Source organism: Leptonotus elevatus, chromosome 8, assembly GCF_054856555.1.
Source record: "Leptonotus elevatus isolate MCC_2025b chromosome 8, RoL_Lele_1.0, whole genome shotgun sequence".
Taxonomy (NCBI): Eukaryota; Metazoa; Chordata; class Actinopteri; order Syngnathiformes; family Syngnathidae; genus Leptonotus; species Leptonotus elevatus.
Genome location: NC_141246.1, coordinates 11,893,421 through 11,917,283, shown reverse-complemented (window position 1 = coordinate 11,917,283; position 23,863 = coordinate 11,893,421). Strand labels below are relative to the sequence as shown.

The 23,863-nt window shown below is 38.5% G+C and overlaps 1 protein-coding gene across 1 annotated transcript in view; it reads right to left on the bottom strand.

The window, feature by feature from the left end:
- Positions 1-5,927: 5,927 nt before the first annotated feature.
- pcdh7a (protocadherin 7a) overlaps positions 5,928-23,863 on the bottom strand; it is a 57,144-nt gene continuing 39,208 nt past the window's right edge. The window contains exons 5-6 of the mRNA XM_086082697.1: positions 13,176-13,377; positions 5,928-10,527 (exon numbers count right to left, since the gene is read on the bottom strand). Of these exons, the coding sequence (XP_085938823.1) occupies positions 9,992-10,527; positions 13,176-13,377 (738 nt within the window). The 3' untranslated portion in view covers positions 5,928-9,991. The remainder of the gene's footprint in view (positions 10,528-13,175; positions 13,378-23,863) is intronic.

Genomic DNA, 23,863 nt, shown 5'->3' with positions numbered 1-23,863 from the left:
GAGGACTGTTTGCCATATTGCACGCCTAAACACAAAACAGCTAATTTACTCCGCGTAACTGTAAGACGTTGACTTCTTTTGAAGTCTCCTGTGACTTCTGTGAAGACTCCTCATGTTTAATTTACACACCAGAGGTGAAAGTTAGCTGTTGTGAAACCATTAATGCTCATACTCATTAACTTAGCACTTGATTATTGGCTTGTTGGAGTCATTAGCTGTGACTCTTACGTGGCATGTAAGAATAAAGAACATGAAAATGTCATGCTAAGTGTATGACATCATTCATGTCCAATTTGGACATTTGTGCGTTTGTTATTTGGAAGTATATCTGCATCGCATCGTTAATGTTTCTGTTGACCGTGTCTCTCCTCAAGTTAAAAACACACACTCATTGTCGGGCTGCCTCAAGAGAAGAATTTCTGCAGGCAGCGTCACCTTAGCGCAGATGTGTTTGCCGCGCGGCCATCTGCTCTGGGACGGAAGCAAAGTGATGTAATGTCAAGTTTGTGAGGCAAACAAAATGCAAATGATCCATATACGGCAGCAGGTCATAAAATTCTATAAACTGAAAAGTGTGTTTGAGAGTGGTGTAAGTGTGTGAAAATGTGCCATAACAATGCAGATATTAGTCATTCCTTGAGAGCATCGGCAGCTGTTTCGAAAGGAAATGGCATTTGGGCAATTTACTGAGCCAGCTGTGCTGTTACTGCTGATTGTCCCTCAGGCCTCTGCTATGCACACCCGAAATATGTATCAGTTCTTGTACAAAAAATAAAGCCTTATTTTTCCTCACAAATGCATCATCACCATCACCATCTCACCTGAACTCTTAGCCCTTAGCAATACTTAATTTGGATCTACGTGGATGTAGAGATTTGAGCTTTTCGACTAAAAGCTAATTTAATTGTCCTTTGTTGTCATGTGTGCAAACAAACATCATGTATAATTATTCAAAAACCCTACTCCTACTCTCAAGCCCTACTTTGAAACCCCACTCCTAGTTTAAAACCCAACTTTGAAACCCTGACTCTAATTTATAACCCTACTTTGAAATCACAACCCTGTTTTAAAAACCCTATATTTGAACCTCTAACCATTGTTTAAAACCCCAATTTGAAACCCTATATTGAAAACTGAGGGCCACACATGCTGACAGTTGAATTTTTAAGCCATATTTTTTTGCCACTGTTAAAAATTGTGACCCTGCTTTAAAATCCTACTCTTGCTCTGAAAGCCTAATTTGAAAACCAAACCATGAAACCCTCATTTAAAACCTAATTTGGAAGCCTAAGCCTAATTTGAAACCACAATTTTAAACCATTGTTTAAAACCCTAAATTGATCACTTGTAATTGATTTTATAGCCACAGTTATACATTAGGATCCTGCTTTGAAACGCTAACCCGAATTTAAACCCTACATTGAAACCCTAACCCTTAATTTGAAACCCTAAGACTAAACCTTAACGGGAAACCCTACCCACAGTTTGAAATCCCAAATCATAGTTTGAAATCACAATTGGAAATTTTAACCATAGTTTGAAACCCTACTTTGAAAACTGAGCTCACACATTTTGAAAGTTGATTTTTTTAAACCCTAATTTGAAACTCAACAATAGTTTGAAACCTGTAATTAAAAACAAAACAAAAACTGAGCGAACACATTTTGACAGTTGAATTTTTTAACCCATCATTTTATAATCACTTTTATAAATTGTGAGCCTGCCCTATTTGAAACCTTAATCCTAGTTGTAAACCCTAACCATATCTTCAAACCCTAATTTTAAACTCCAACATAGTTTTAAACCCTAAATTGAAACCCTAATGTGAAAACCGAGTTCACAGTTTGACAGTTGAATTTTTTAACCAATAATTTTATAGCCGCTGTTATAAATTGTGATGTGACCCTGCATTGAAACCCTACCCCTACCCTGAAACCTTACTTTGAAACCCCAACCCTCGTTTAAAACCCTAGTTTGAAGCCCTAGCCCTACTTTAAAACTCTAACCCATAACATATCCTAAACCTAATCCTGCTCTCATAGCATAATCCTTCAATTGTCACCTGTCATGTCAGACTGCAGCTTCAGGCTCCCACGTGTATACTTTACTAACGGATTCAGTATGCTCCGGTGTGATAACGTGTCATTTTTTCTACCTGGGAGGGCAGATGTTTGATGCGCTCAGGCCGATGTGGCCGTGGAAAAAAAAGATGAAGAGCCGGAAAATGAAAAAAGCCTCTAGAGGATCAAATAGCACATCAACGATGTGGCACATCAGCGAGAGCGCCCGTTTACGGCTGCGCTGCGAGGCTTTCCTCAATAGACAAACACAACACTCTGACAGGTTTTATCCACAGCAATGAGAGTTGACAGAGTGAATGTGATGTTAAATATGATTTATGGAGGCTATACAAAAAAAGGAGCAAGATAAGGAAATGCAATAGTCATAGTGTAGAGTGAATATCTTTGAATCGGCAAAGCTAATTGAAGGCTATCTCACTTTCCTCTAAACATCCTGGTCATTTTAGACAGCTCTAAAGACCATTTGATACACTATCTAGCATATTAGGGGTCCACCCCTGCAATATGTTCTACTATCTGTATGAAATCAATAATGAAAAAAAGCTCATCCACTGAGTCTATCTCTGGAATTTCATTCCGAGAAGGCTGTTCGCTTACTTTTACACCGCCATTCTGCACTTATCTGCTGATTTATCCGCAAGGCTCACTGGGGTTATTGTTTATATCTGTTGAGGAACAACAAGATTGATTTATGTTGTGGTAGCTGATGAGTTAGATGTTTTAATAAAGGGTGCTTATATTACATTTTATGAGGCAGAGTAAAGAACAATTAGTCCTTAGGGATGTCCCGCAAGACAGATTGTCTCCAACTGTGGCCTGTAATTATATTAACCCCCCCTGTTATGTTGTGGGTCAAAATGACCCACTTTCAGGTTAAACAACAAATGTTAGCGTTTCACTATCAAACTTGGTAGCAACAAAAATGGTTCGTTTCAACATATTTGCAATGAAACAATGTTTCTCTGGATGGTTTTGGAACATTGAGGATGTAAAGGGTCAAACGGACCCCACATGGTTTCTTTTTTTGCTATTAAAACATCTCATTGACAGACAATTAGAATTTTCCAATTTGACATTTTCAATTGAAAATTTAAATGCTTATCAGAATGCTTTTAGGACATTCAACATAGCCTGGGTCAAACTAACCCATTTTAACGTTAATAACAAAACTACAGTTTTTTTTTTGCTATGAAGCTTCTCAATTAAAATGCTTGACTTAGTTTATTTTCAATTTGAAAGTGTTTATTGGAAAGCTATTGGAACATAGCCTGTGTCAAATTGACCCATTTGATGGTCAAACAGTGAAACTTATCATCAATTAAAATGGTTCACTTTGACATATTTTCTATTAAAAATAGTTCCTAATGTTAATGGAATACCTTTGGAGCATTAAACAGCCCGGGTCTAATTGACCAATTTGAAAGTTGAAGAACTACAAATAATAATACCTTTTCATCAACAGACAATTAAAATGGTTCTTTTTGATATATTTGCATTGAATACTGTTAATCAAGAAATATAATAAATTGCCAGGGCACTTTTGGAAGATTAAACATAGCCCAGATCAAACTGACCAATTTCAAAATTAAAGAACTAGAAATTGTATTTCATGATCTACCTTGTTAAAAAGGGCTAATTTGCAATATTAGCAATGAAAATGCTTAATGATGTTTATTATTGGGATGTGGGTACCCCCCCCCCCCCCACACACACACATTAAATAAAGCCTAGGTCAAATGAACCCCGGGAAGATTATTGCTGTTCATGAGAAACCCAATTATATATATTTTTTAATTCTATATTATTATTATATCTGTCCGTCCATCCATGATAGTAAGGTGTGTGTGGTGCTGCAAGCGTTGTTTAAAAAAAAAAAATATATATTTTTTTAAACAGAATGTAATGACACGATCGCATGAAAAGTTTACTGGACAGTCATTAGAGCAGATTTCTCACATCTTTCCATCCTAATAATTGTGAATTATTACAACTTTCTACCACACATTCCATAAAATGTGGAGGAAGAAGAACCTGTGTTCATAAATGAGCAATGAGCAATGTGTGATTTCTATTCTAACAGCAGAATAATAATGTGTAAGTGCAGTCTTGGTAATAAAACACGCACTAAAAGTCAAATGACATTTTAAGTACAAAGCTTTGAGACTCGAGGCTTTTTATCTTTGCATCCTTGGATATTATTGAAACGAATAATAACATCCACAGCAGCATCCCCTGTCTGCTCGAAGAATTGACGTAAAAGCAGTAGCAAACCTTTTAACGACCACACGGTGTCAGCGTTGCATATTCAACCGAAGGAAAAGGCTTGCAGGACCTGATGACATTAGGAGTCCTTCACGCTTCTGTTAGATTAGAGCAATTAAAGCATGTATGCAAGTCTTTTGTCCAAAATTTCATTTATTTTTCTTTCAGCTGAAAGGCTGGCCAAATGTAATATATATATATATATATATATATATATATATATATATATATATATATATATATAAACATAAAAAATACAAACCAATGTAAAATTATTATAGTGTCCTTGTCCTTGTCATGTGTTGTGAGTGATAGGAAAGGATTTGGTCTTAGTCACATTTTTAACCTTGGCACGACAATGGCACAATCATCTCTTTTCGGTGAGTCTTGCATGTAGCGGAATGGCATTGCACCCATAATAATTGTCACCATTTTGAAACTGCTACATTATACCCATGCAAGCAAATAGAGACATTCGGATCGAGTTCAGTGCCATTAATGAAATGTATTGCATTTATTACTTTGTGGCTGTAGCGAGCCAGTAAGCTCGTTAGGTATCAGCTGTATCAAATATCTGCCTTCACAAAGATAATAATCAGAATTTGGTGTGTTTATTATTATGTGATACGTCTCACTGTCACAATTTCCCCTCTGGAGATCACTGAAGATTTCGTATCTTGGCCAGAATATTGTAGAATAAACAAGATTAAGAACAATTTGAACATCCCCAGGAATTAGGAAAAGCATACATGTCATGTCTGTAGTAATATGTAGTAGTAGCCTGTCCATATATGTTAATTAAGGTGTTACAATTTTAAATGCTCAACAAATTTCTTTTGTAAGATTCCTGATGATGCTTACGTGTGTGGACAGTAATGAAGCTCATGTAAAATTTTATAGAATATTTTGAGATTTCAGCTCATCCAAGATAATAATTTTATTTTATTAATTGACAGCTAATTGATTATCAAATGAATCAATAATTAATCAATGAAATGTTCAGATACATGTTTTTAATTAAAAATTGTCCAAATGCTCGGAATTTCAGCTCCTCAACAGTAATTATTATCCGATTTCTGTGGCTTTCCTTAAAAGCAGACTGATCATCTTTGTTTCGAACCAAAATAAAACAGTTGCTTTTATTTTGGAAAACAATGATTAACATTTTTTTTCCATGTTCCCCACGTGAGAGACCAAACAGTAACTGAATCATAAGTAATTTATATTTGTGCACTGTCCATTTCAAATAATGTCCTGTTTTTGAAAAAAGGGAAGGAATTATTCTTTTTTATGTGATTCATCTTTTAATCAGAAAAATTGACAGATTAATCTATTACTGAAATAATCTCTAGTTGCAGCCCTCAAGTAGGCTATTTGGCTTCTTTAGGCTTGTTGAAACATTATTTCCAATAGTTTCCTAATTCTGTCATGCTGGTTGTCAAATTGCCTTGGCCTTTAAGCACTTCCAATGTAACACGTGCCAAATGAGAATTTGATAATTACTCGCTACTTTGTGAACGTGGGAGCCCAAATGGTTGTTAATCTCATGCGAGTGTGTGAAAGAGTCATCAAAGAGCAGACGTGTGAGTGTTCGACGTTTTTAATGTCAAATTCAAACTTTTACAGGATTCGTCTTCATACCAAACCATGTGCCGAAAGCTCCTTTTCATCCTCGTCATAGCAAATGCAATTAGTTCTTATGTCAAGAAGAGGAAGGGAACAGCAAAAAACAGTGAGCCGCGAAAGAAAAGAAAACCAAGAAGAGAAAAATGATAATAATAATAAAAAAAAAATCCTTCCCCCTGTTCATTTTTTTGTTCACTGTAAATGCAGATTTGAAGAGCTTAAGCATGCCATTGTCCTTTACGGTATCCAGTTCAGTGTGTTCTACAGTATAGTTTCATCTGCACATGGCTATAAGAGAAACAGCACAAGGGGGATGACAAATGTCCGCTGTCCCATCTGACAAAATGTCCTCATTAGTCCATCTCCCCGCTTGTTTTTGCAGTAGTGAAACTTGTTTAAACGTGCAGTATAATATAAAAAAAGATACACACCCACACAGATTCATTTACAGTAAGTCCTCATTGAAAGGCGCAGTAATGAAACTGCCTTAAAACAGCAATTTGAAGAGCTGAGTTGGGGCAAAAAAACAAAAAAAAAGAGAAAGTCATTCGATAAGACGTGAGCATTTCCAACAATCCGTGTGTCCACGTCAAATTGATTGATCCTCAGTCCATCCGGGGCAAAGCTCAGTAGAATAGGAAATAAAGAAAACTCCAGGAAGGGATAGTCTGTCACATATTTGTTAAGGTGAAAGTATTTACATGTATACAAAGTGTCATTATGCACCATTCCAACTTTGATGTTATTTCCTTGCTTTCGGTTCCATATCAAGACTCTCATCCTCCATCGGAATCTTAGAAAAACTGCGGCGCAAGCTCAGAAAGGTCCGCGGTCCCAGAACAATGAGGAGACAGACACGCTTGCCGACAATTTCCGGTTACATTCACATATTGAGACGTTCATAATAAGATATGTGTAGATCAAGGGAGGAGGAGAAGAGCCAGAAAAGGAACTCATTAAGACCAGAGGGACGTGCTAACCCTATTATCCCTATCCACGCTCTGATGATGGGAATTAAGATGTGCTGGCCTCGATCCACAGTCGCTCCTCCGCGGGTAGGACGAGGGAGTTCGTGCACGCTCGGCTCGGGTTGGCACCATTTGGTTAAAAAAGAAAAAAAAAAAAAGGTGCTGAATTTCAGGTTGTTTTGTGCACCGATGTTATCTCCATTTCCTCGTAAGCACACATTTATAATACAGATGTATCCAAATAGTTATCCAAAAAAGGCTCGTGGTTTTCTTTTTTTTTTTAAGAGTAAAGAAGTAGTTAGCATTATCTTTCATGCAGAGTCAGCTTTTATTTTTAGTCCTTTTCCTATGAGTCCTACTTTACACTAGGCTGAATATTTCTTATCTGCACTTTTGTCTAATGTTACATACAGTAGATGGAATTCCCTTACATGGAGCAGGATGTGATTTGACTATGTTTCATGTTTAAATATTGGCAGGAGGGGATCAGGCAAAGTGTCAAATGGCACATCCTCCTAATGATAGTGTGCTCGTTTCTGCATGAAAGCGAATGCCCGTTGTCTTTATGTTACAATGTCGCTGAATGTATTGGGTTTATCTTCACATGCCTGTCATGTCGCGCGGGGGTCACAGGTCATGTAGGTGAGCATAGAATGCCGCTTTGTTCTCTAACGCACACATACTTTATATACACGCAGGCCGGATGCGAAGGCAATTTGTCAAACACGCTGTGATACTATTGATGCTCTGTGTTCGGAGTGGTTACATTGTATCATAAAAAAGGAAAATTCACATCATTGCAGTCTGTTAATACAAATGAAGGCGAACTTGCATTAAAGATCATTAAGATCGTCAATAATATTTCTGATGTAACTGTACACTTGTTCATTGGTACAGTGTCAGAAGTTAAGTACAGTTATAGTCCATTTGTATCCATCAGGGTACAAAAAATGTCTCCAAGCTTTAAGAATGAGGTACTCGTGAAAATATTTTCATGTATTTCTACCTTTATATTAACTAGTATGTGTTGTGATTAACAGTTACAAATCAAACAACGCAGTATTAGGGCCACACTAAAAAATTAGACTTAAGAAGAATAAAATCAAAATATTATGGGAATCAAGTCTGTAAGGCAATTATCAGTGCCGATAGTCAGCATCTTGACAATCAATATCTGCCGATAATAAATTCATTTTAAATTATTAAATTTTCAGTAACCTTTTTTTAAGAGATGTTGCCAATGCTGGGAACTCTCTGCACTTTTTTTTTGTTTGAGTTAAAACAAAGATAAGTTAAAATTTAGCATTTTAGATACAGTGTTCCCTCGTTTTACGCTGGGGTTAGGTTCCAAAAAGATACCGATAGATAAATGAAATCCGCAAAACGCGAAGTAGTTAGCTTTATGTTTTGAATTTATTATAAATGTTTTAAGGCTCTAAAACCCCTCACCACATAGTTTCTATACTTTTCTCATCGAGAATTATCACTTTTAGTCCAGGATTTTCACTATATTCTCCCCAAAAAATTTAAAGTGAGAATTCTGACTTTCAAGGGACAAAACAAAACAAAACAAAAAAAAACAAGCAAATCTGAAAAGGTGTTCATTAAACATATGCTTAAAGACATTTCAACAAAGTTAGAGCTGGAGTTTGCATTTTCAAAAAATTGAACGGCAATAATTTCCCTTTTTGTGAATATGAATCATCTCCAAATATCGGTTATCTGCCTCCTTGACTAGTAATAATTGGTATCGGCCCTGAAAAGACACATTAGTCTATCTCTCTAATATGTTGTAATATGGAGAAACAGGAATTCCCATTAGAACGAAGTGATAACGTAACAAAAAAGGTAATTTTCTGCCAATGCGATTGTGTGAATGACTGCCTGTTCCGAGAAAATAACTAACCTCACTGAAATCACTTAATTAGTTAAGCTTGTATAATCATTAGCTGGAAATCTTTTTTTATTTAGCTATTTAATAGTATGTGATTAATACAGAGCTGGCCTCTACAGAGAAGGGATATTGATCTTAGACTGTTATGTTTATGTTCTTCATTTTTTCTTCGTTGGATGATGAGTTTGTTCTTGGAAATTTACAACATTGCTGTCAGAAAATTATGACTTTATTCTTGTACCGTTGCTATATTTTTTCACTTTTCGCTCTTAACATCACATGCTTATTCTTAACCAACTTAACCATGACTTGTTTTCCCCCTTGCTTGTTTTATTGTAACAAGATGATATTTTTCTCATAACATTATGTTTGTATCCAACAACTTTTTTTTTCCTTTTTGTTACATTTGGCCTCTTAATAAATAGGTGACTTGAGCTCTGCTGTTGTGTTGCTGTGACCAGCATTAAAGGTAAAACAACCAGTAAAAGTTCTCTTCAGAGATTTACAATTGGTGCCATGACCCAGATAGGTCACAGCGACACAACAGCCTAGCTCAAGTCACCCCTAATTATTAAGAGGCATAATCGAACATTCACATTTGACAGTTTTTCCAGTGTGGCACTAAGAAATGCGGAAACGGAACCGAAATGCTCGAGTTTTTTGTTTTGTTGTACTTACGTATTCTGACTGCACGTGACTGAATGTTTGACGATGGAGTCTTAAAAGTTTTATTTTATACTGAAGCTTTTATGGCGTTGTGATTTACTCAGTCTCTCTCTCTCTCTTCCACACGCTCTATTCTCCACACAGTTGCCTCAGTGGCAGAAGGTCAGGCATGCATCAGGTTCAGGTAAAAAAAAAAAAAAGAAGAAGAAGAAGAAGAGATGAAGTCTTCCTCCCCCACATGGACGTAATAGAATCATTGCCCGCAGGCAACCTCCACATGTTTTTTTTTTTCTTGTTTTGTTTCTTTTTGAAAGGGAAGTACTCCTGGCAAGAGCTCTCAAAATAGTTGATCCATCACTCGCTGAAGTTTTAGTGCCTATAAATATTAGAATCCTGAAGTTTCAAATGCATGTACAACTTTCGGAAAACCAATCAACATTAGTCCTCGGGATGTGGCGACGGGCCGCCGGAGTGATTGCTGCACGGGGAGGAGGTCACAGGTAGACTTCACGGCGTGACAACGTGAGGCAGGATGAGGTCTTGTAGTCCCCTCCAGTCCGGGTCAGCGGTATGACCTCCCCTGGGTTCTGGCCTCCTTCTCCTCCTTCCTCATCTTGCTGGCGCCTCCCGAAACCAGCGCTGCTGAAGGTGTCGTACGACGCCGAGGTCATCTTCCGGTTGAGAAGGTTCCGATTGTGGTCACCCATGTTCTTGTTGGCTCTTCCCAGGGTGCCCAGAGGATCACCGTTGACTAGTGGTAACCTCTGACCTTCTCCTGCCATGACCACACCTGGTTCCGAGCTCCCGGCACTGCCTGCGCTCTCGCTGTCGCTCTCGTGGTCGTTTCTGCGTAGATTGTTGTTGTCGTCACCGGGGGCGAAAGTGGAGAGCCGCGGGGGGTCGCTGCCGTGGCGTTGGCGCTGGCGAGGGGACGGGCGGACGGGCATCCAGCACGTGTCAGAGTGGCCAAACTCATCACACTCCTGCGTACATTTTCCAGTTAGAGCCACATCTGGTAGCTGTCTGGCATCTGAACGCACAAGAAAAAGCCACTTAGAAAAAAAACATGAAGGTCTATTGGTATCTTGACTTACAAGTGCCCCAAGCTACATCTTTTTTTTCAGATTACGAGTTGTCGATTGGGCTTCCTTTTTTTTTTTGCTTTAATAGAAACCCCTTAAATTATTTTTACATTCTCTTTGATTAAGTTTTAGTATTTCTATTTTACTGACCAGATTTGTTATTACTGTGTTTTGAGTTGATTATGGGGTCATTGAATTGTTACGGTCCTGCATATGCCGCTTGTGATGGTAATGAATATGTTGTCAGTTATGCAGTTGCTATGCCCCTTGTCATGTAGAAGTTGTCAGCTGCTATGCAGTCGCTGTGCCCCTTGTGATGTAGAAGTTGTCAGTTGGGATGCAGTTGTTATGTCCCTTGTGATGAAGAAGTTGACAGTTGATATGCAGTTGTTATGCAATTTGTAGTGAAGTTGTCAGTTACCATCCAGTTGCTATATCCCCTGCGATTACATTGTAAGTTGCTATGCCCCTTGTCATGAAACGGTCAGTTGCTATGCAGTTGCCATGTCCCTTGTGATGAAGTTGTCAGTTGTCATGCAGTTGCTATGTCCCTTGTGATGATGAAGTTGTCAGTTGCCTCGCAGTTGCTATGGTCTTGCCGTATAGGCCTTTATTCTGTAATCTAGAATTGTGCATTGCCCTAGCGAGAATGACAGAAGGAATCTGTTGTCAGTTCTCCCAGGTTCCGTAGCCGAGGTTTCTCTCAGCATGTCAAGGCTTCCTATCTCTACTCCATTCAAGCTTTCTTCCATGCAGGCTTTTCCCCCATGTGTTTGAGGTTGCTTCTATGAATCCAGCTCTGCTCTGTCCATTGAGGTTTCTCAATCAAGATTTCTCTGTCAAGTGTTTTCTTTGAGGCAATCTGAATCCAGCCCTGCTCTCGGTTGTTACTTTGTGTTTTTGTTTATAAAGACCCTCTGTTTCCCAATTTCCATTGGGCCCTAACTCCGCACCTCACGTGACAATTAATGGCTTTTCAATTCATTTAAAAAATGATTTGATGTACTAAATTGTGTTACCAGATTGATCACTCAACCAATTCAACTTGTAAGTCAAGATACCGTTTTAATCACATATTCACTTAGGAAGACAAAAAAGAAAAGAAAGCAGAAAAAAGAGCAAAGTTAAAACTGTTGGGCTCAGCGTTACAGCTTCAAAGGTGAAAGGTCGGTTTGAAACTGAAACCATTAAGGAGACAAATGAGCGTTATTAAAAAGTTAGGATGACAAATTTGAATTTAATGACATGCAAGGAATATATTATCTTGCGTATCAACCCTTTAATATCCCGTGAGTGCTGGTTCAAGAGGTTAGTGAATCCCCCCCTCAGATCCCATGACAAGGTTAGCATTACTATCTATGTATAGCAGTCACGTTTGGATCAATACTAATATGGTTTTCAATTACTGTAAATCGGGAATAATAAATGAATGAATTGATTTCTACTAAGAATCATGGCATTTGATGCGTGCTGTTGCCGTATTATGAATGAAATACAATGACATCCGCAACACACGTACGCGTAGCTCAGAATATTTTTGCCTGCGCCTCGATCATATCCACTAAAACCCAGGTTACACCACCTGCACCACAACTTTGACCTGCTTCCAGCTGGTTTAGTCTACTTACAGCCACCCAAAAATATTAATGACTGGTTCCAGTTGCTCTATGATGCTAATGAGGACAATTGGAATAGAAAGTTGATGGATGGAAAATCTCTTAACACAATATCTTACAGCATATTATTTGTGTTATTTTCATCAAAAATAACCCATTCAACAAATAAAAGCTCACTTCACTCAAAAGTTTATTTTTGATAATAATATTGAAATGAAATAAAACAAAAAAAAGAAATATTTCTTTCAGTAGGCTCTCCCTTCTCAAAGTGCTTCTAGGTAGAGCCTAAACAAGCATAATAATGTCTCCATTCTAAATCCCCCTTTTCATCTCACTGTGGCGAAAAGTTATTAAACTCCCCTAGCATGAAAAAGAGAAAAAAAAATCTCCCAAATTCTCCTGTCTGTGTGAAAGCAGCATTAAACCGCATGCACAGTCCTAAAAGGATCTAAGGTCACAGTGACCTTCATGCATTACCAAAGTTCTTCAATCTCTGTCATGTCCATATGCTGTGCAGGGGAAAGATGAGAATGAAAAGTTTTGTCTTTCTGTGACCTTGGTGGTGACTTGATTTGACAAAGAACTAGAAGTTTCTGTCAAAACATAAGATTTTACCTACTGTCAAACATAAAAAGCTTGAAATGAAATAAAATAACACACATGAGAGAATATGAGCTGTATGCACAGTAAATACAAAGAGGACTTCTACTCCATGTATTTGATGCCAGCCAAGGGTAAAAAAAAAAAGTGCTTCAATGAAAAATAAAAAGAAGTCCTTCATGAGGTATGCGAAGCCTTGAGAAACAGAACATACTGTGCATAGCAGTAGATTTAGCTTCTTCTCGTGAATGAGGTCAAAAACGATATTCTTTCTATGGCACAACCATTGACATCCCATTTTAACTGTGTGGACATTCTGTTGCTTTCACCTCATTCGACCAATTTTGCATGTGTGCAAGTGCATGTGGATGCCCACTGACCATTTTCCACATGCTCCTCCTCCCCCACACTGCCCTCGGGCGTGGTGCGCTCGTAACCCTCCTCGGGCAGCGGCAGGGCTCCCAAACGCGGCCCCGATGAACTCTTGCTGCTGGGGGTCTCCGAGTCCTCCAGGCCGCTGTCATAGCAACTGGCATCCTGGGCCTGGCTTACCACTGAGAAGGTCACCCGGCGAAGGGTCCCCTGTGGGGCAAGCGCACACACAAAACACAAACAATATGGGATTAATCATCAGGGAGACTCCTAATCTGAGATTCTCAATCTGGGGATTAGGTATAGCAGTGAAGCAAAGACATATTGAGATTATGCGATGGTGTTTATGTGCACGGTTGATACAATGCAGGATAATGTCATCTACCAATCATGGCGGCTTTTCAAACTTTAGGAGTAATCCTGTTTAGATTAAAACTGTTGGGCAATAGCTGATGTTTACAAACCTTTTGGCCTGCCCTGAAGCAATTATTCATTATTTGGAATTTGTCATTGCTGCAGCAGCTGGGGAATTTACAGTACCGTACTTTAAAAACAAACTTGGATTTAGTACATTTGCTGGACACAAGAGTAAGTACAATTTAGGGACGTGCAGTCAGGGGAGCCAAGTGAGGCAGTGCCGACCCTTGCTGGCTGTTTTCTGCATGTAAGAGTTAAAAAAACAAAACAAAAAAAAAACCCAATTTTTAGTTCTATGGTTTAATTTTCTTCAATACATTGACTATCAATGATTGCATCATTAAAATAGCTGAATTTGCATTTCCTGTTCAAATGTGTGGGCAAGAAGTGAAGAGAGGAATTTAACGTAAATCCGCCCGTCACCACGCACACTTAAATGTCCACTGCAAAAAAACAACAACAACAATGAACTTCACCTTATATGAAATATTGCTATCACATTGTTGATCAGAGTAGAACTGATTGACACCGAATGAAAAGCTTTGAATACAAAATTTAATTTTGAACTTTTGAAACATGTTTCAATAAAGGTCAAAATTTAAATATAGGCAAACAATGAACATACCACTGCATCTAATAATGGTTCATTTTGATTGATATTGTTAGAGAAGTATTTTTTGAGAAGTGGACCCCTGATTTTTTTTTTTTATTATGGCTTAATTTGTGTTTATTTGGTCATCTTTGACCTTTCAAATCTCCCCTAAAGTTGAACTTCAGTATGTGTTTGTGTGTGAGTAGCTTTAAGCATTTTTTTTATTTTTACCATATCAAACATTTCTTAGCTGGGTACAATTTATTTACATACTGTTAAGTGTGCCAAAGGCCTTCTTTAGCACTCAGGCTGAACTTGAAACATCCTGTGACGAGCAGTTACATTTGTATAGCTTTTAATACCATAAAAAAGAGAGAAAAGAACAAGAACAAAAAAAAAACTTTAAAATAAAATCTTTTGTAAGTTGGATAAGTACAACAATGGGCTGTACAGTACAGACAAAACTCCGGGGTAAAGGATGAATCAGTAAATCCGCATCCTTCCCTCAATCACACCTGCTGTGATTTCCAACACACAAATCACCTCCGTGTAGCGAACGCAGTCGAAGAAGCGTACATCACAGAGTGTTAAATGACTCCTTGTGGCCCTGAGGGATCACTCGGCACCCAGAAGCCAATTTCTAGAGCACACAGCTCATAGCTCTTCTCAAACCCGTTTACCTGAACGCCTCAACATTACAACCCTTTCAATTTCCATCAGCTTTGAAACGCGGCGTGTGCAGGGGAGGAAGAAAAAGGAAGGAAAAAAAATACAGATTAGGGCGGGCAAAAATTCGACTCGATACAATGTCGCCTTGGGATAATCTGGAGGGAAATGTGACGGACAGCTGGGATAAAAGTCTTTTTCTTTTCTTCCAGACATAGAAGGAATATTTCAACATCTCACCTAATAAACATGAAAGAGTAAAAGACAGCGAAATTAATTAAGTAGACGGTCCCAATCTTGGTTTGAGATGAAAGCCGTTCATCTGGGAAACATGACTGTATAAGGGCAAATGTAAACTCAGAACTCTTAAACAATTACCTTTGTTATATTAGTAAAACATTACATTAGTAATAATTGCTGGTCTTAGTTGGGGGGTTTGAGTCGCCAGGTTTGTTTTTCTGATGTTGGTGCCATTGACGTCACTAATGATTGATCAGGAACTGACATCGAACTGTTTTCCTCTCATGACAAAATGAAAACTCGGGACCCCGATGCCCTTTTACTGTGTACCCAAGTCATACGTTGGTTGCCTGAAAAACATCCAAGTTTAGACTCCAGAGTGTGTAACTATGGCAACTGAGCACAGGTTAATTTCCTCAGCCATATTACCTTCTCCACTCCTGGCTTAAAGCAAATACATTAGATAAAGAAAACAGTTTGTCACATCTGGTTATGGTCGCAGGTGGAATGAAAAACATGGAAAGAGTCGAAAAAATAGTTTCAAGAATATTGCAGATTCTAAATGAAACTGAAGGGCAGCTTGAGCCAAGGAGGAGCCTCTCACGCTGACATTTTCTTCGGTTGTTTGAGAACTGCATGCCCTTTGGGAATTAAGCAGAAACTCTCAAATGAAGCGAGCATATTGCTGTACAATATGGAGTTCAATATCTGAGCTGACTTTGACACTAGCCTGGTTGTCAGCCAATCAAAAGGCACGCACTGAATAGACGAATAATCCATTTATGCTTGCACTCACACCTTAGGTCAATTTTCAATGAACCTAACATTAATGTTTTTTTGAATGTGGGAGGAAGCCAGATTATTCGTCATTCTTCACATTCTTCTTCTGTTTTAATTCTTCTTAGTAAATCAGTGTCACCTTTTTTTTCCTCATTTGCTTCTTTTTGATATATTATTAAATATAATAACTAATAGTATATTATCATGATATAAATTAGGACTAGATAAATTCTTGTACTTCTCCCTTTAATCATGTAAATTCTGACTTTACTAAGAATTATTTTCCGTTTTATTTTCTTTCTTTGACTTTTATTTTATATTTTTGTATTGCATTTATACGTTCAATGTTCAAAAATAACTGGTGAGCTATTTTGCGAACAGAACTATGGGCTACTCATGTTGTCCTTTGGGATAACAAGTATATGTGGATTAGCTTTAACAAAAAAAAAAGTTTTAAGGTCGATGTACATCAATCAGAAGGCATTTGTGTTACTTTCTCTTTTGTCTAACCTCCTTCCTCCTTCTCTCCCCTCTGATCGCCTAGGAGAGAATTTTTGGAGATGACTGATTTAAGAGAGGTGGCTTGTTTACTCAACTATACAAGTAGCCAATGCTTTTGTGCATTGTTTAGAAGTCCCCTAAAAAAAAAAAACTTGACTTTTTTAAACCACGGTAAACCGTCAAACCGGTAATCGCCTCTTGCCTACTCCCAAGTGCTAGCCGTATCAAAATAATCAAAGTTAAAGGATTTGTTTTGGCCTGTCCGGGACATTTATTGGCGGAGACTCAAGGTTTCCTTCCAGCCAAGCCACGGAGGCAAGCTACCATCAGTGGCATATACAAATTTGGCTGTGCGAAGGCCTGCTCCTGATTGGTGGGCTCATGGTTTCACGCTCGTTCCTGATTGGCTGCTACCTCCGTTTTGAATGTTGTGTTTACAAACAGCAACGGAAAAATTACACTTGAGATGTTAAAATCTCATGCAAAACACTGCCTCCACTATAATTAGAATTTGACAATCACAATTACATTAAACCTTTTGAGGTAATTAATAACATATTTGATGATAATAATTGTCTTTAATTCATCAAGGACAGCACCGAAAATGATGAATGGGACTAGAAGATACAAGTACTTTTGCTGCTGAGTTGAGATTTACAACTTGAAAAATGTGCAATTTTAGTTTTATTTAATTAATGATCTCTAGGTGCCTGAATTGTGTGCGCTCGTGCGCGCGCGTGTGTGTCTGTCTGTTCCGCTACAGATTTCATCAGTTCAGCCATAATTCAATGTAATTCAATTTCCCTCTGGTCCCCTTGCTGGTCTGAGGTGCCCTTTTTCATTCTTTCACTCTGCTAATTTTATTTCCCCTCCACTCCATTCTAGCTGGCCAATGAAACTCCTCCCCCAGCCATCCTTCTGAATGCAGTCAACTCTGCTTCTCACAACAGTAAGTCTCCCTCCTCTCTTTGGACCACCATCTTTAGAATCTCCCTTCCTCCACTTCTTCTCGAGACTAGTCAGCTTTATGATGTGCCGATCAATAATGTGTCCTTGACCTCGTTATGAGTCTCCCTCTCATTCCCTACGGCCGGCTTTATTGACCATAACTCCTTCACCCTTCCCGCCTTGCTAGCTCTCATCCTTGGACAAATATAAATAAATAAATACAAAATCTACATGAGTCTTCAGCAAATATTTCACTCGTTAAATTCAATTAGTGTCCAAGCTGAATGTGTTTTGACCTTCATGCTTTTGCTTTTCATCAAGTCTCAACTGTTTTTTTTTTTTAATAATTTTTTTTTAATTAGACTTTAAACTTCAAGTCAATAATTTGATGTCAAAGTGGTGTTTTTAAAACTACTCCTTTGACTTTGCTCATTAAAATGCCAATGACTTACCTTTACTAAAGAGATGATGTATTTCCATCATGGTTTATCAGAATTATGCTCGCATCTTTCCTACTAAATTTTGGGTGGGTTGAATGAATAACAAATTGTATCTTGGTGGAGTAAGAGTTTTGGGAACAAATCTTCTGTTATTTATTGGAAAACTCTGTTTTTGCTGTTTTTGTCCTCAGGCTAAAGCAGGGATGGGCAACTGGTGGCCCGCCAGACCACGCTCTGAGTGGCCCCTTGATAATATGTCCCCCACCCCCTAAAAATACACTTAAAAAAAAAATGTAAAAAATTGGGAGGAAACTGTCTTTTACAAACACAAAAACTTCTGCAAAAAACGCTGATAAAAATTAAACATCTTTTTTTCCATGAAAAACGGGCTAAATGGGGAAAACAAATCATAAAAAAATCAGGGAATCGAACCAAAATATTAAACATATTCACAACCCGCAACCCTCATGTGGATAAGCAGTTCAGATAATGGATGCATGGATGAAAAATGAAACCAAAACCAAAAATTTAAATTTAAATCAGCAAATATGCAAATTTGCAGGGCTCTAATGTAGTTTTAAGTTGTAATATCACAATTCACCACTAGATGGCATATTTGGCATAGTAGCGCTTACACATGGTCTTTACCACGACATGAGTAGCCCTAATAATTTTTTTGCAGATTTGGGATGATATGAAGGACAAACATAGTACCTCAATAATATGAAAATATTGAATGAATAAATTGAAAAAAAAATTGTTCTTGCACTTAATGTTGGTTTGTGCAGTCCTTGAATGGTATTTTTTTGTGAAAGAGAGTCATTTGCACTAGAAAAAAAATCACAGTGTGTGGTTAATTTGTTGTTGTTGGGTTAATTAAGATTTTATCCATCCATCCATCCATCCATCATCCATCCATCCATCCATCCATCCATCCATCACCTTAATTGCTTATCCTCATGCATTGAGAAAAGTATAATGAAAAATGAAATATATTAAGCGCACATATTTTACGCATAATCACATATTTTGTCCGTACAAATAGAACAAAAATAGCATTTTTATCATACAGTTGGTTAGGAAGCGCATAGTCCTATTTGGCCCCCCATAGGAGTACTGATTAAAAATTGTGGCCCCCTCCAACTTAAATGCTAAGTTGCCCATCCCTGGACTAAAGCCATATTTAATACAAAAATATTGCTTTGTGGAATCTTGAAGATGAGCGACGATGTTAAAGTGAGAGGAGGAGCTTCATTTTGTTCAGCCATAACATTTTCCACCATCGCATATACAGGCAATTATAAACCTTTTGGATGAGCATCAATTACTTGCAGAATTTGCTGTTACTTGTAGCAGCAAGGCTTGCTTAGTCCCTATCGTAGTTCTCTGTAGATGACATTGACTTGCAGTGTCTCCATCCTTCAGCTTTGGACTTTGCAGTATTACATTCCACAATCTCCACTCTGCTGCCCTCAAAATAAAAATTGTCATGTTATGACTGATGCGTTTTCATTTTGTTCTAAGGTTTTATTTTCTGTTGTTTGAATCATGCTGCACAAATCAGCCGTTGTCAATCACTGTTAACCAGGAAGTGTCCTGCCAACATATGGCTGAACAAAATGTTGTTTTTGGGTCATGAATCTTGTTGAGGTCAGTCTAAGGGCTCTCTGTATTGAGGCGAGCTCGACCAAGTTTTGGTATTGCAGACCTCTGCAAGCCGATGCAGCGTCGCTCATTGCTAAAATGTGTTCTGCGCTGTTGTGGGCATGAACACAGTCGACAGGATTCACCATCAATCGAAGCAACTCCTCTCATTCCTTTTAGATGCACAAGTCCTTGACATGGCAGAAGAAGAAACCGATTTGCTTCTCTCCTGCGACAGGTCAAAGACACACATTGATAAGGAATTGCAAAAAGCTCCCCACGTGCGGATGATATTAAGTTGGGTAGGGGGATCACAGATCTGTGAAGTGGACACTTGGAGATCACCTTCCACCCTGGCACTAAAATGCTCACATCATGGCGCATAGCAGTCTGCCAAATTCCCGAAGGAGGCTTGCGCCGGCTCGAAAATCAAGTGGCGTTGCTTTTTCTACTAATACTAAGCCCTAGGAGAGGGTATCTATGAATGTGTACAACTTTTTGCTGATTGAAATTAGAATTGTTTGGCCCCAGGGTGCTATTGTAGATGCTCTTCAGCTTTACTTGTGTCTGCATTACGCCTAAGACCACACACACAAATGAATGGTGACAATGGTGCAGCCTTGCCTATGAATTCACGCCTGATGGAATATTAATTGAGTTTGACAGAGGACATTAAAAACCCCTTCCCGTTCATCTTACACAGGCCATTAGAGTTCAATGGTGACATGGGAGCTCCACTCCACTGTGCTGTGTGTGTGTGTTGGCCAGTGTGTATAATGTGGGAGTGTAATTCAGTTTCACTGTGCAAATATATGCAATAGGAATCTAGACACTTTAGTGCTTGTGTGTCAAACAGAAGCATATGGTGGTCATGAACGCATCTTGCATATGTTTTATTTTTTATTTTTTTATCTTAAAATAAATAATTTAACAGTACGGAAGAAGATTAGGGCCAGTGAAGCGAGAAGAAAAAGGTTGGCAGGATTCTCACTCTATTCTCAGAATTCTGACTTTAAAGTGAGAATTCTGACTTTAAAGTGAGAATTCTGACTTCAAAGTCAGAATTCTGAGATTAAAGTAAGAATTCTGACAATTCTGAGAATAAAGTGAGATTTCATACTAAAGTGTGAATTTGAGCAATTCTGAGAATAAAATGAGATTTCTCACTTTAAAGTGAGAATTCTGACTTTAAAGAATAAAGTCAGAGAATTCTCACTTCAAAGTGAGAATTCAAGTGAGATTTCTGACTTTATTCTTTAGAATACCCTAAATAGTTGCACTAATAAAGTGAGAATTTTGAGTTATATCTCAGATTCTGACTATAAAGTGAGAATTCTGACTTTAATCTCAGAATTCTGACCTTAAAGTCAGCATACTCACTTAAAAGACAGAATTCTGAGATTAAAGTAAGAATTCTGACAATTCTGAGAATAAAGTGAGATTTCTCACTAAAGTGTGAATTTGAGCAATTCTGAGAATAAAATGAGATTTCTCACTTTAAAGTGAGAATTCTGACTTTAAAGAATAAAGTCAGAATTCTCACTTCAAAGTGAGAATTCAAGTGAGATTTCTGACTTTATTTTTTAGAATAGCCTAATAGTTGCACTAATAAAGTCAGAATTCTGACTTTAATCTCAGATTCTGACTTTAAAGTGAGAATTCTGACTTTAAAGAATAAAGTCAGAATTCTCACTTCAAAGTGAGAATTCAAGTGAGATTTCTGATTTTATTCTTTAGAATAGTCTAATAGTTGCACTAATAAAGTCAGAATTCTGACTTTAATCTCAGATTCTGGCTTTAAAGTGAGAATTCTCACTTTAATCTCAGAATTCTGACTTGATAGTGAGAATTCTGAGAATAAAGTGAGAATCCTGCCAACCTTTTTTTCTTTCTTCACTGGCCCTAATCCTCTTCCATATAACAGGGAGCGCGTGATGCCATTTACGCTAATAGTCTGTATGCATGTGTGTGTGTGAGTGTGCGTGTGTGTACACATATGCTTACGAGCTAGACTTCACACATTTATGTAAGCGCGCCTTAAAGGCATGCAAGCGTCTTTCAACGCCCACAAGATGTGTTATGTCTTTAATGTGAGGATTCGCATGTGTGTGTGTGTGCATGCACAGGTTGCCTCCGTCATCAAGGTAATTAGTGTGTAAACCTCCTCACCAGTCGGTTCAAAGAGAATTAACGAGCTTGAGTTAATTAACAGTCTCCCTCTCTTCTTGTTACATGTGTCTGCATATTCAACACGTGTGTTTGTGTATATACAACATCTGCGCGAGGAAGCGTTTGTGCGAATCGTGCGGTGCAGTTGGATGTGGAGTTTGTGTCCTGCTGCATGCTGGTCTGCATAATCAAGCAACAGGACGTGCGAAGACACAGCAAAACAACAAATACGGTTGTCAGGATGAAAAGCAGCTTCCTTTGGGGCCTCTGCAGATTTTGCATACATTTTAGGTTTGACGACACGGAGTTGTCCATCCAGACCGGGCTTCCTCACTCCTGGTCCTTGAGGGCAGGAGTCCTGCAGGTTTTAGATGTTTTCGTACTCAAACACAGCTGATTGTAAAGATCAGGATCATTATCAGAGCTTGCTGATGAGCTGATTAAATTAATCAGCTGTGGTGGAGGACGGAAGCGTCGGAAACCTGTCGGACTTTGGCCCCCGAGGGCCAGGAGTGAGGAAGCCTGATCCGGACCATCATCAGACCTCAGACTTAAAGATGGGCAAAATATTGTTAGCTTACAGTACATATATTTGATTGCACTGCTGCATGTAATCGTCACAGTAAACATGACCATTTCACCACTTAAACCACTACCAACCATAACCAATTTAACACTTTATAAAATGCAACTATACCCCGGGGAACATAAATACATAAATCACTAGTCACTTGCGCGCCGCTAATTCTGATGGGTCTGTCTAAGCCAAAAATGCAAGGGCTGATTTTTTTTTTTCCAGTCCAGCCCTGCTAATTACCATCTGGTCATGGCTGTAGTTCTGAGATGACAACGAGGCCAGTTGACAAGATCCAAAGTAAAAAACAAGTGCATATCGAAGAAGGGATAGAAAAACCATGATACTCTTCCTGTTGACAAATGCTAATGCTAGCTAGAGTTACATGAAGGAACACTTATCCTGCAAGTGAGAGACCAAAGATGAAGGTTCATTACGAATCCAGATGTCATCCATGTCCATTTGTACCCCTCCAGTCTTTTGAAGACTTCTAAAGATGCTCACAAGTAGGATGACGGAAAATTAATGAGGTACTTGTGTATATATCCGAATGCTGTAGATCTGGAATCTTGCATTTCATTATGAATGACTCGATTAATGTTAAAAGCACGTTGGGCACATTATACAGGTTAGTTATGTGTATAACATTACGTTTTGGGTGTTGTTGTTCAATATCAATGTGATTAAAACGTGCAGTCAAATCTGATGGACATCCTTTTTTGCTGCTGCTTCTCCTGCCAGAAGGTGTAACCAACACGAGTCAGGTGACGTCTGGAGTTAAATCGACATAGGTTACGTCACATAGGCCCTAAGGCCGACATAGGAATTTACACTGCGAGAGACTATCAAACAAACAAAGAAATGACTATTTCTTTACATAAAAGAAGCTAATATAAAATACACAAAACCGTTACATTTGGAGATCTCTATTTCATCACTGCTGACCGCCGGAGGCGGTGCTTAAAGTGTTCCTCCGGAGTTCCATTTTGTGGGAAACGGAGCATGTAATGTAACGTTTGATAAATATCTGGTGTTTCCCATTTTTTGGTCTAGTCTTTTATTAATTCCGCTGGTTAATTTTAATGCTCGTCGCCATGTTGAGGACGGATGTGACGTCACCACATTGACAGGCCGTCACTCGCACCCATTAGTTACTACCAAGTGAGACGCCAGATCGCTTCCTATGGATGTCAATCTTTCATCCAGAGTCAATTATGTATCCATTATAATTTATTTAAACGTAAAGGATTTAACCTCACCTGACAGACAGGCTTCCGGCTTTCATACAGCGGGAGAAGACTTACATACGGCACCTCGTCTGTCGCGTCTCATCTGTCAGCAAAGGGGCGTCGCCAGTCACAGATTGATGGACCTTCCGTGAGTATAAGTTGCGAGAATGACTCGGATTCGTCAAAAAATGCCACATTGAATTGGTGTCGACGGCTGAGCTGAGATGGCTTTCAACGCGGTGACGTCGCGGCTTTGCTTGTTGCAGTCGAGCACAGTTTGAGTTAGACATACTAAAATAGTCTGTGACCTGTGACCCCTGGAAGACCCTATGAGTTTTAATGTAACCAGATGTTCATTTTCTTCAGAATCGTCTCACGGGTTGACAGGACGCTCTGGCGGTCATTCGGAACTGATCGAACCATAGTTACATAGTAACTGTTTATTTCAACAAATACTGGAGGATAAGTTCCCAAAACAAAATCGGCAAATAATATG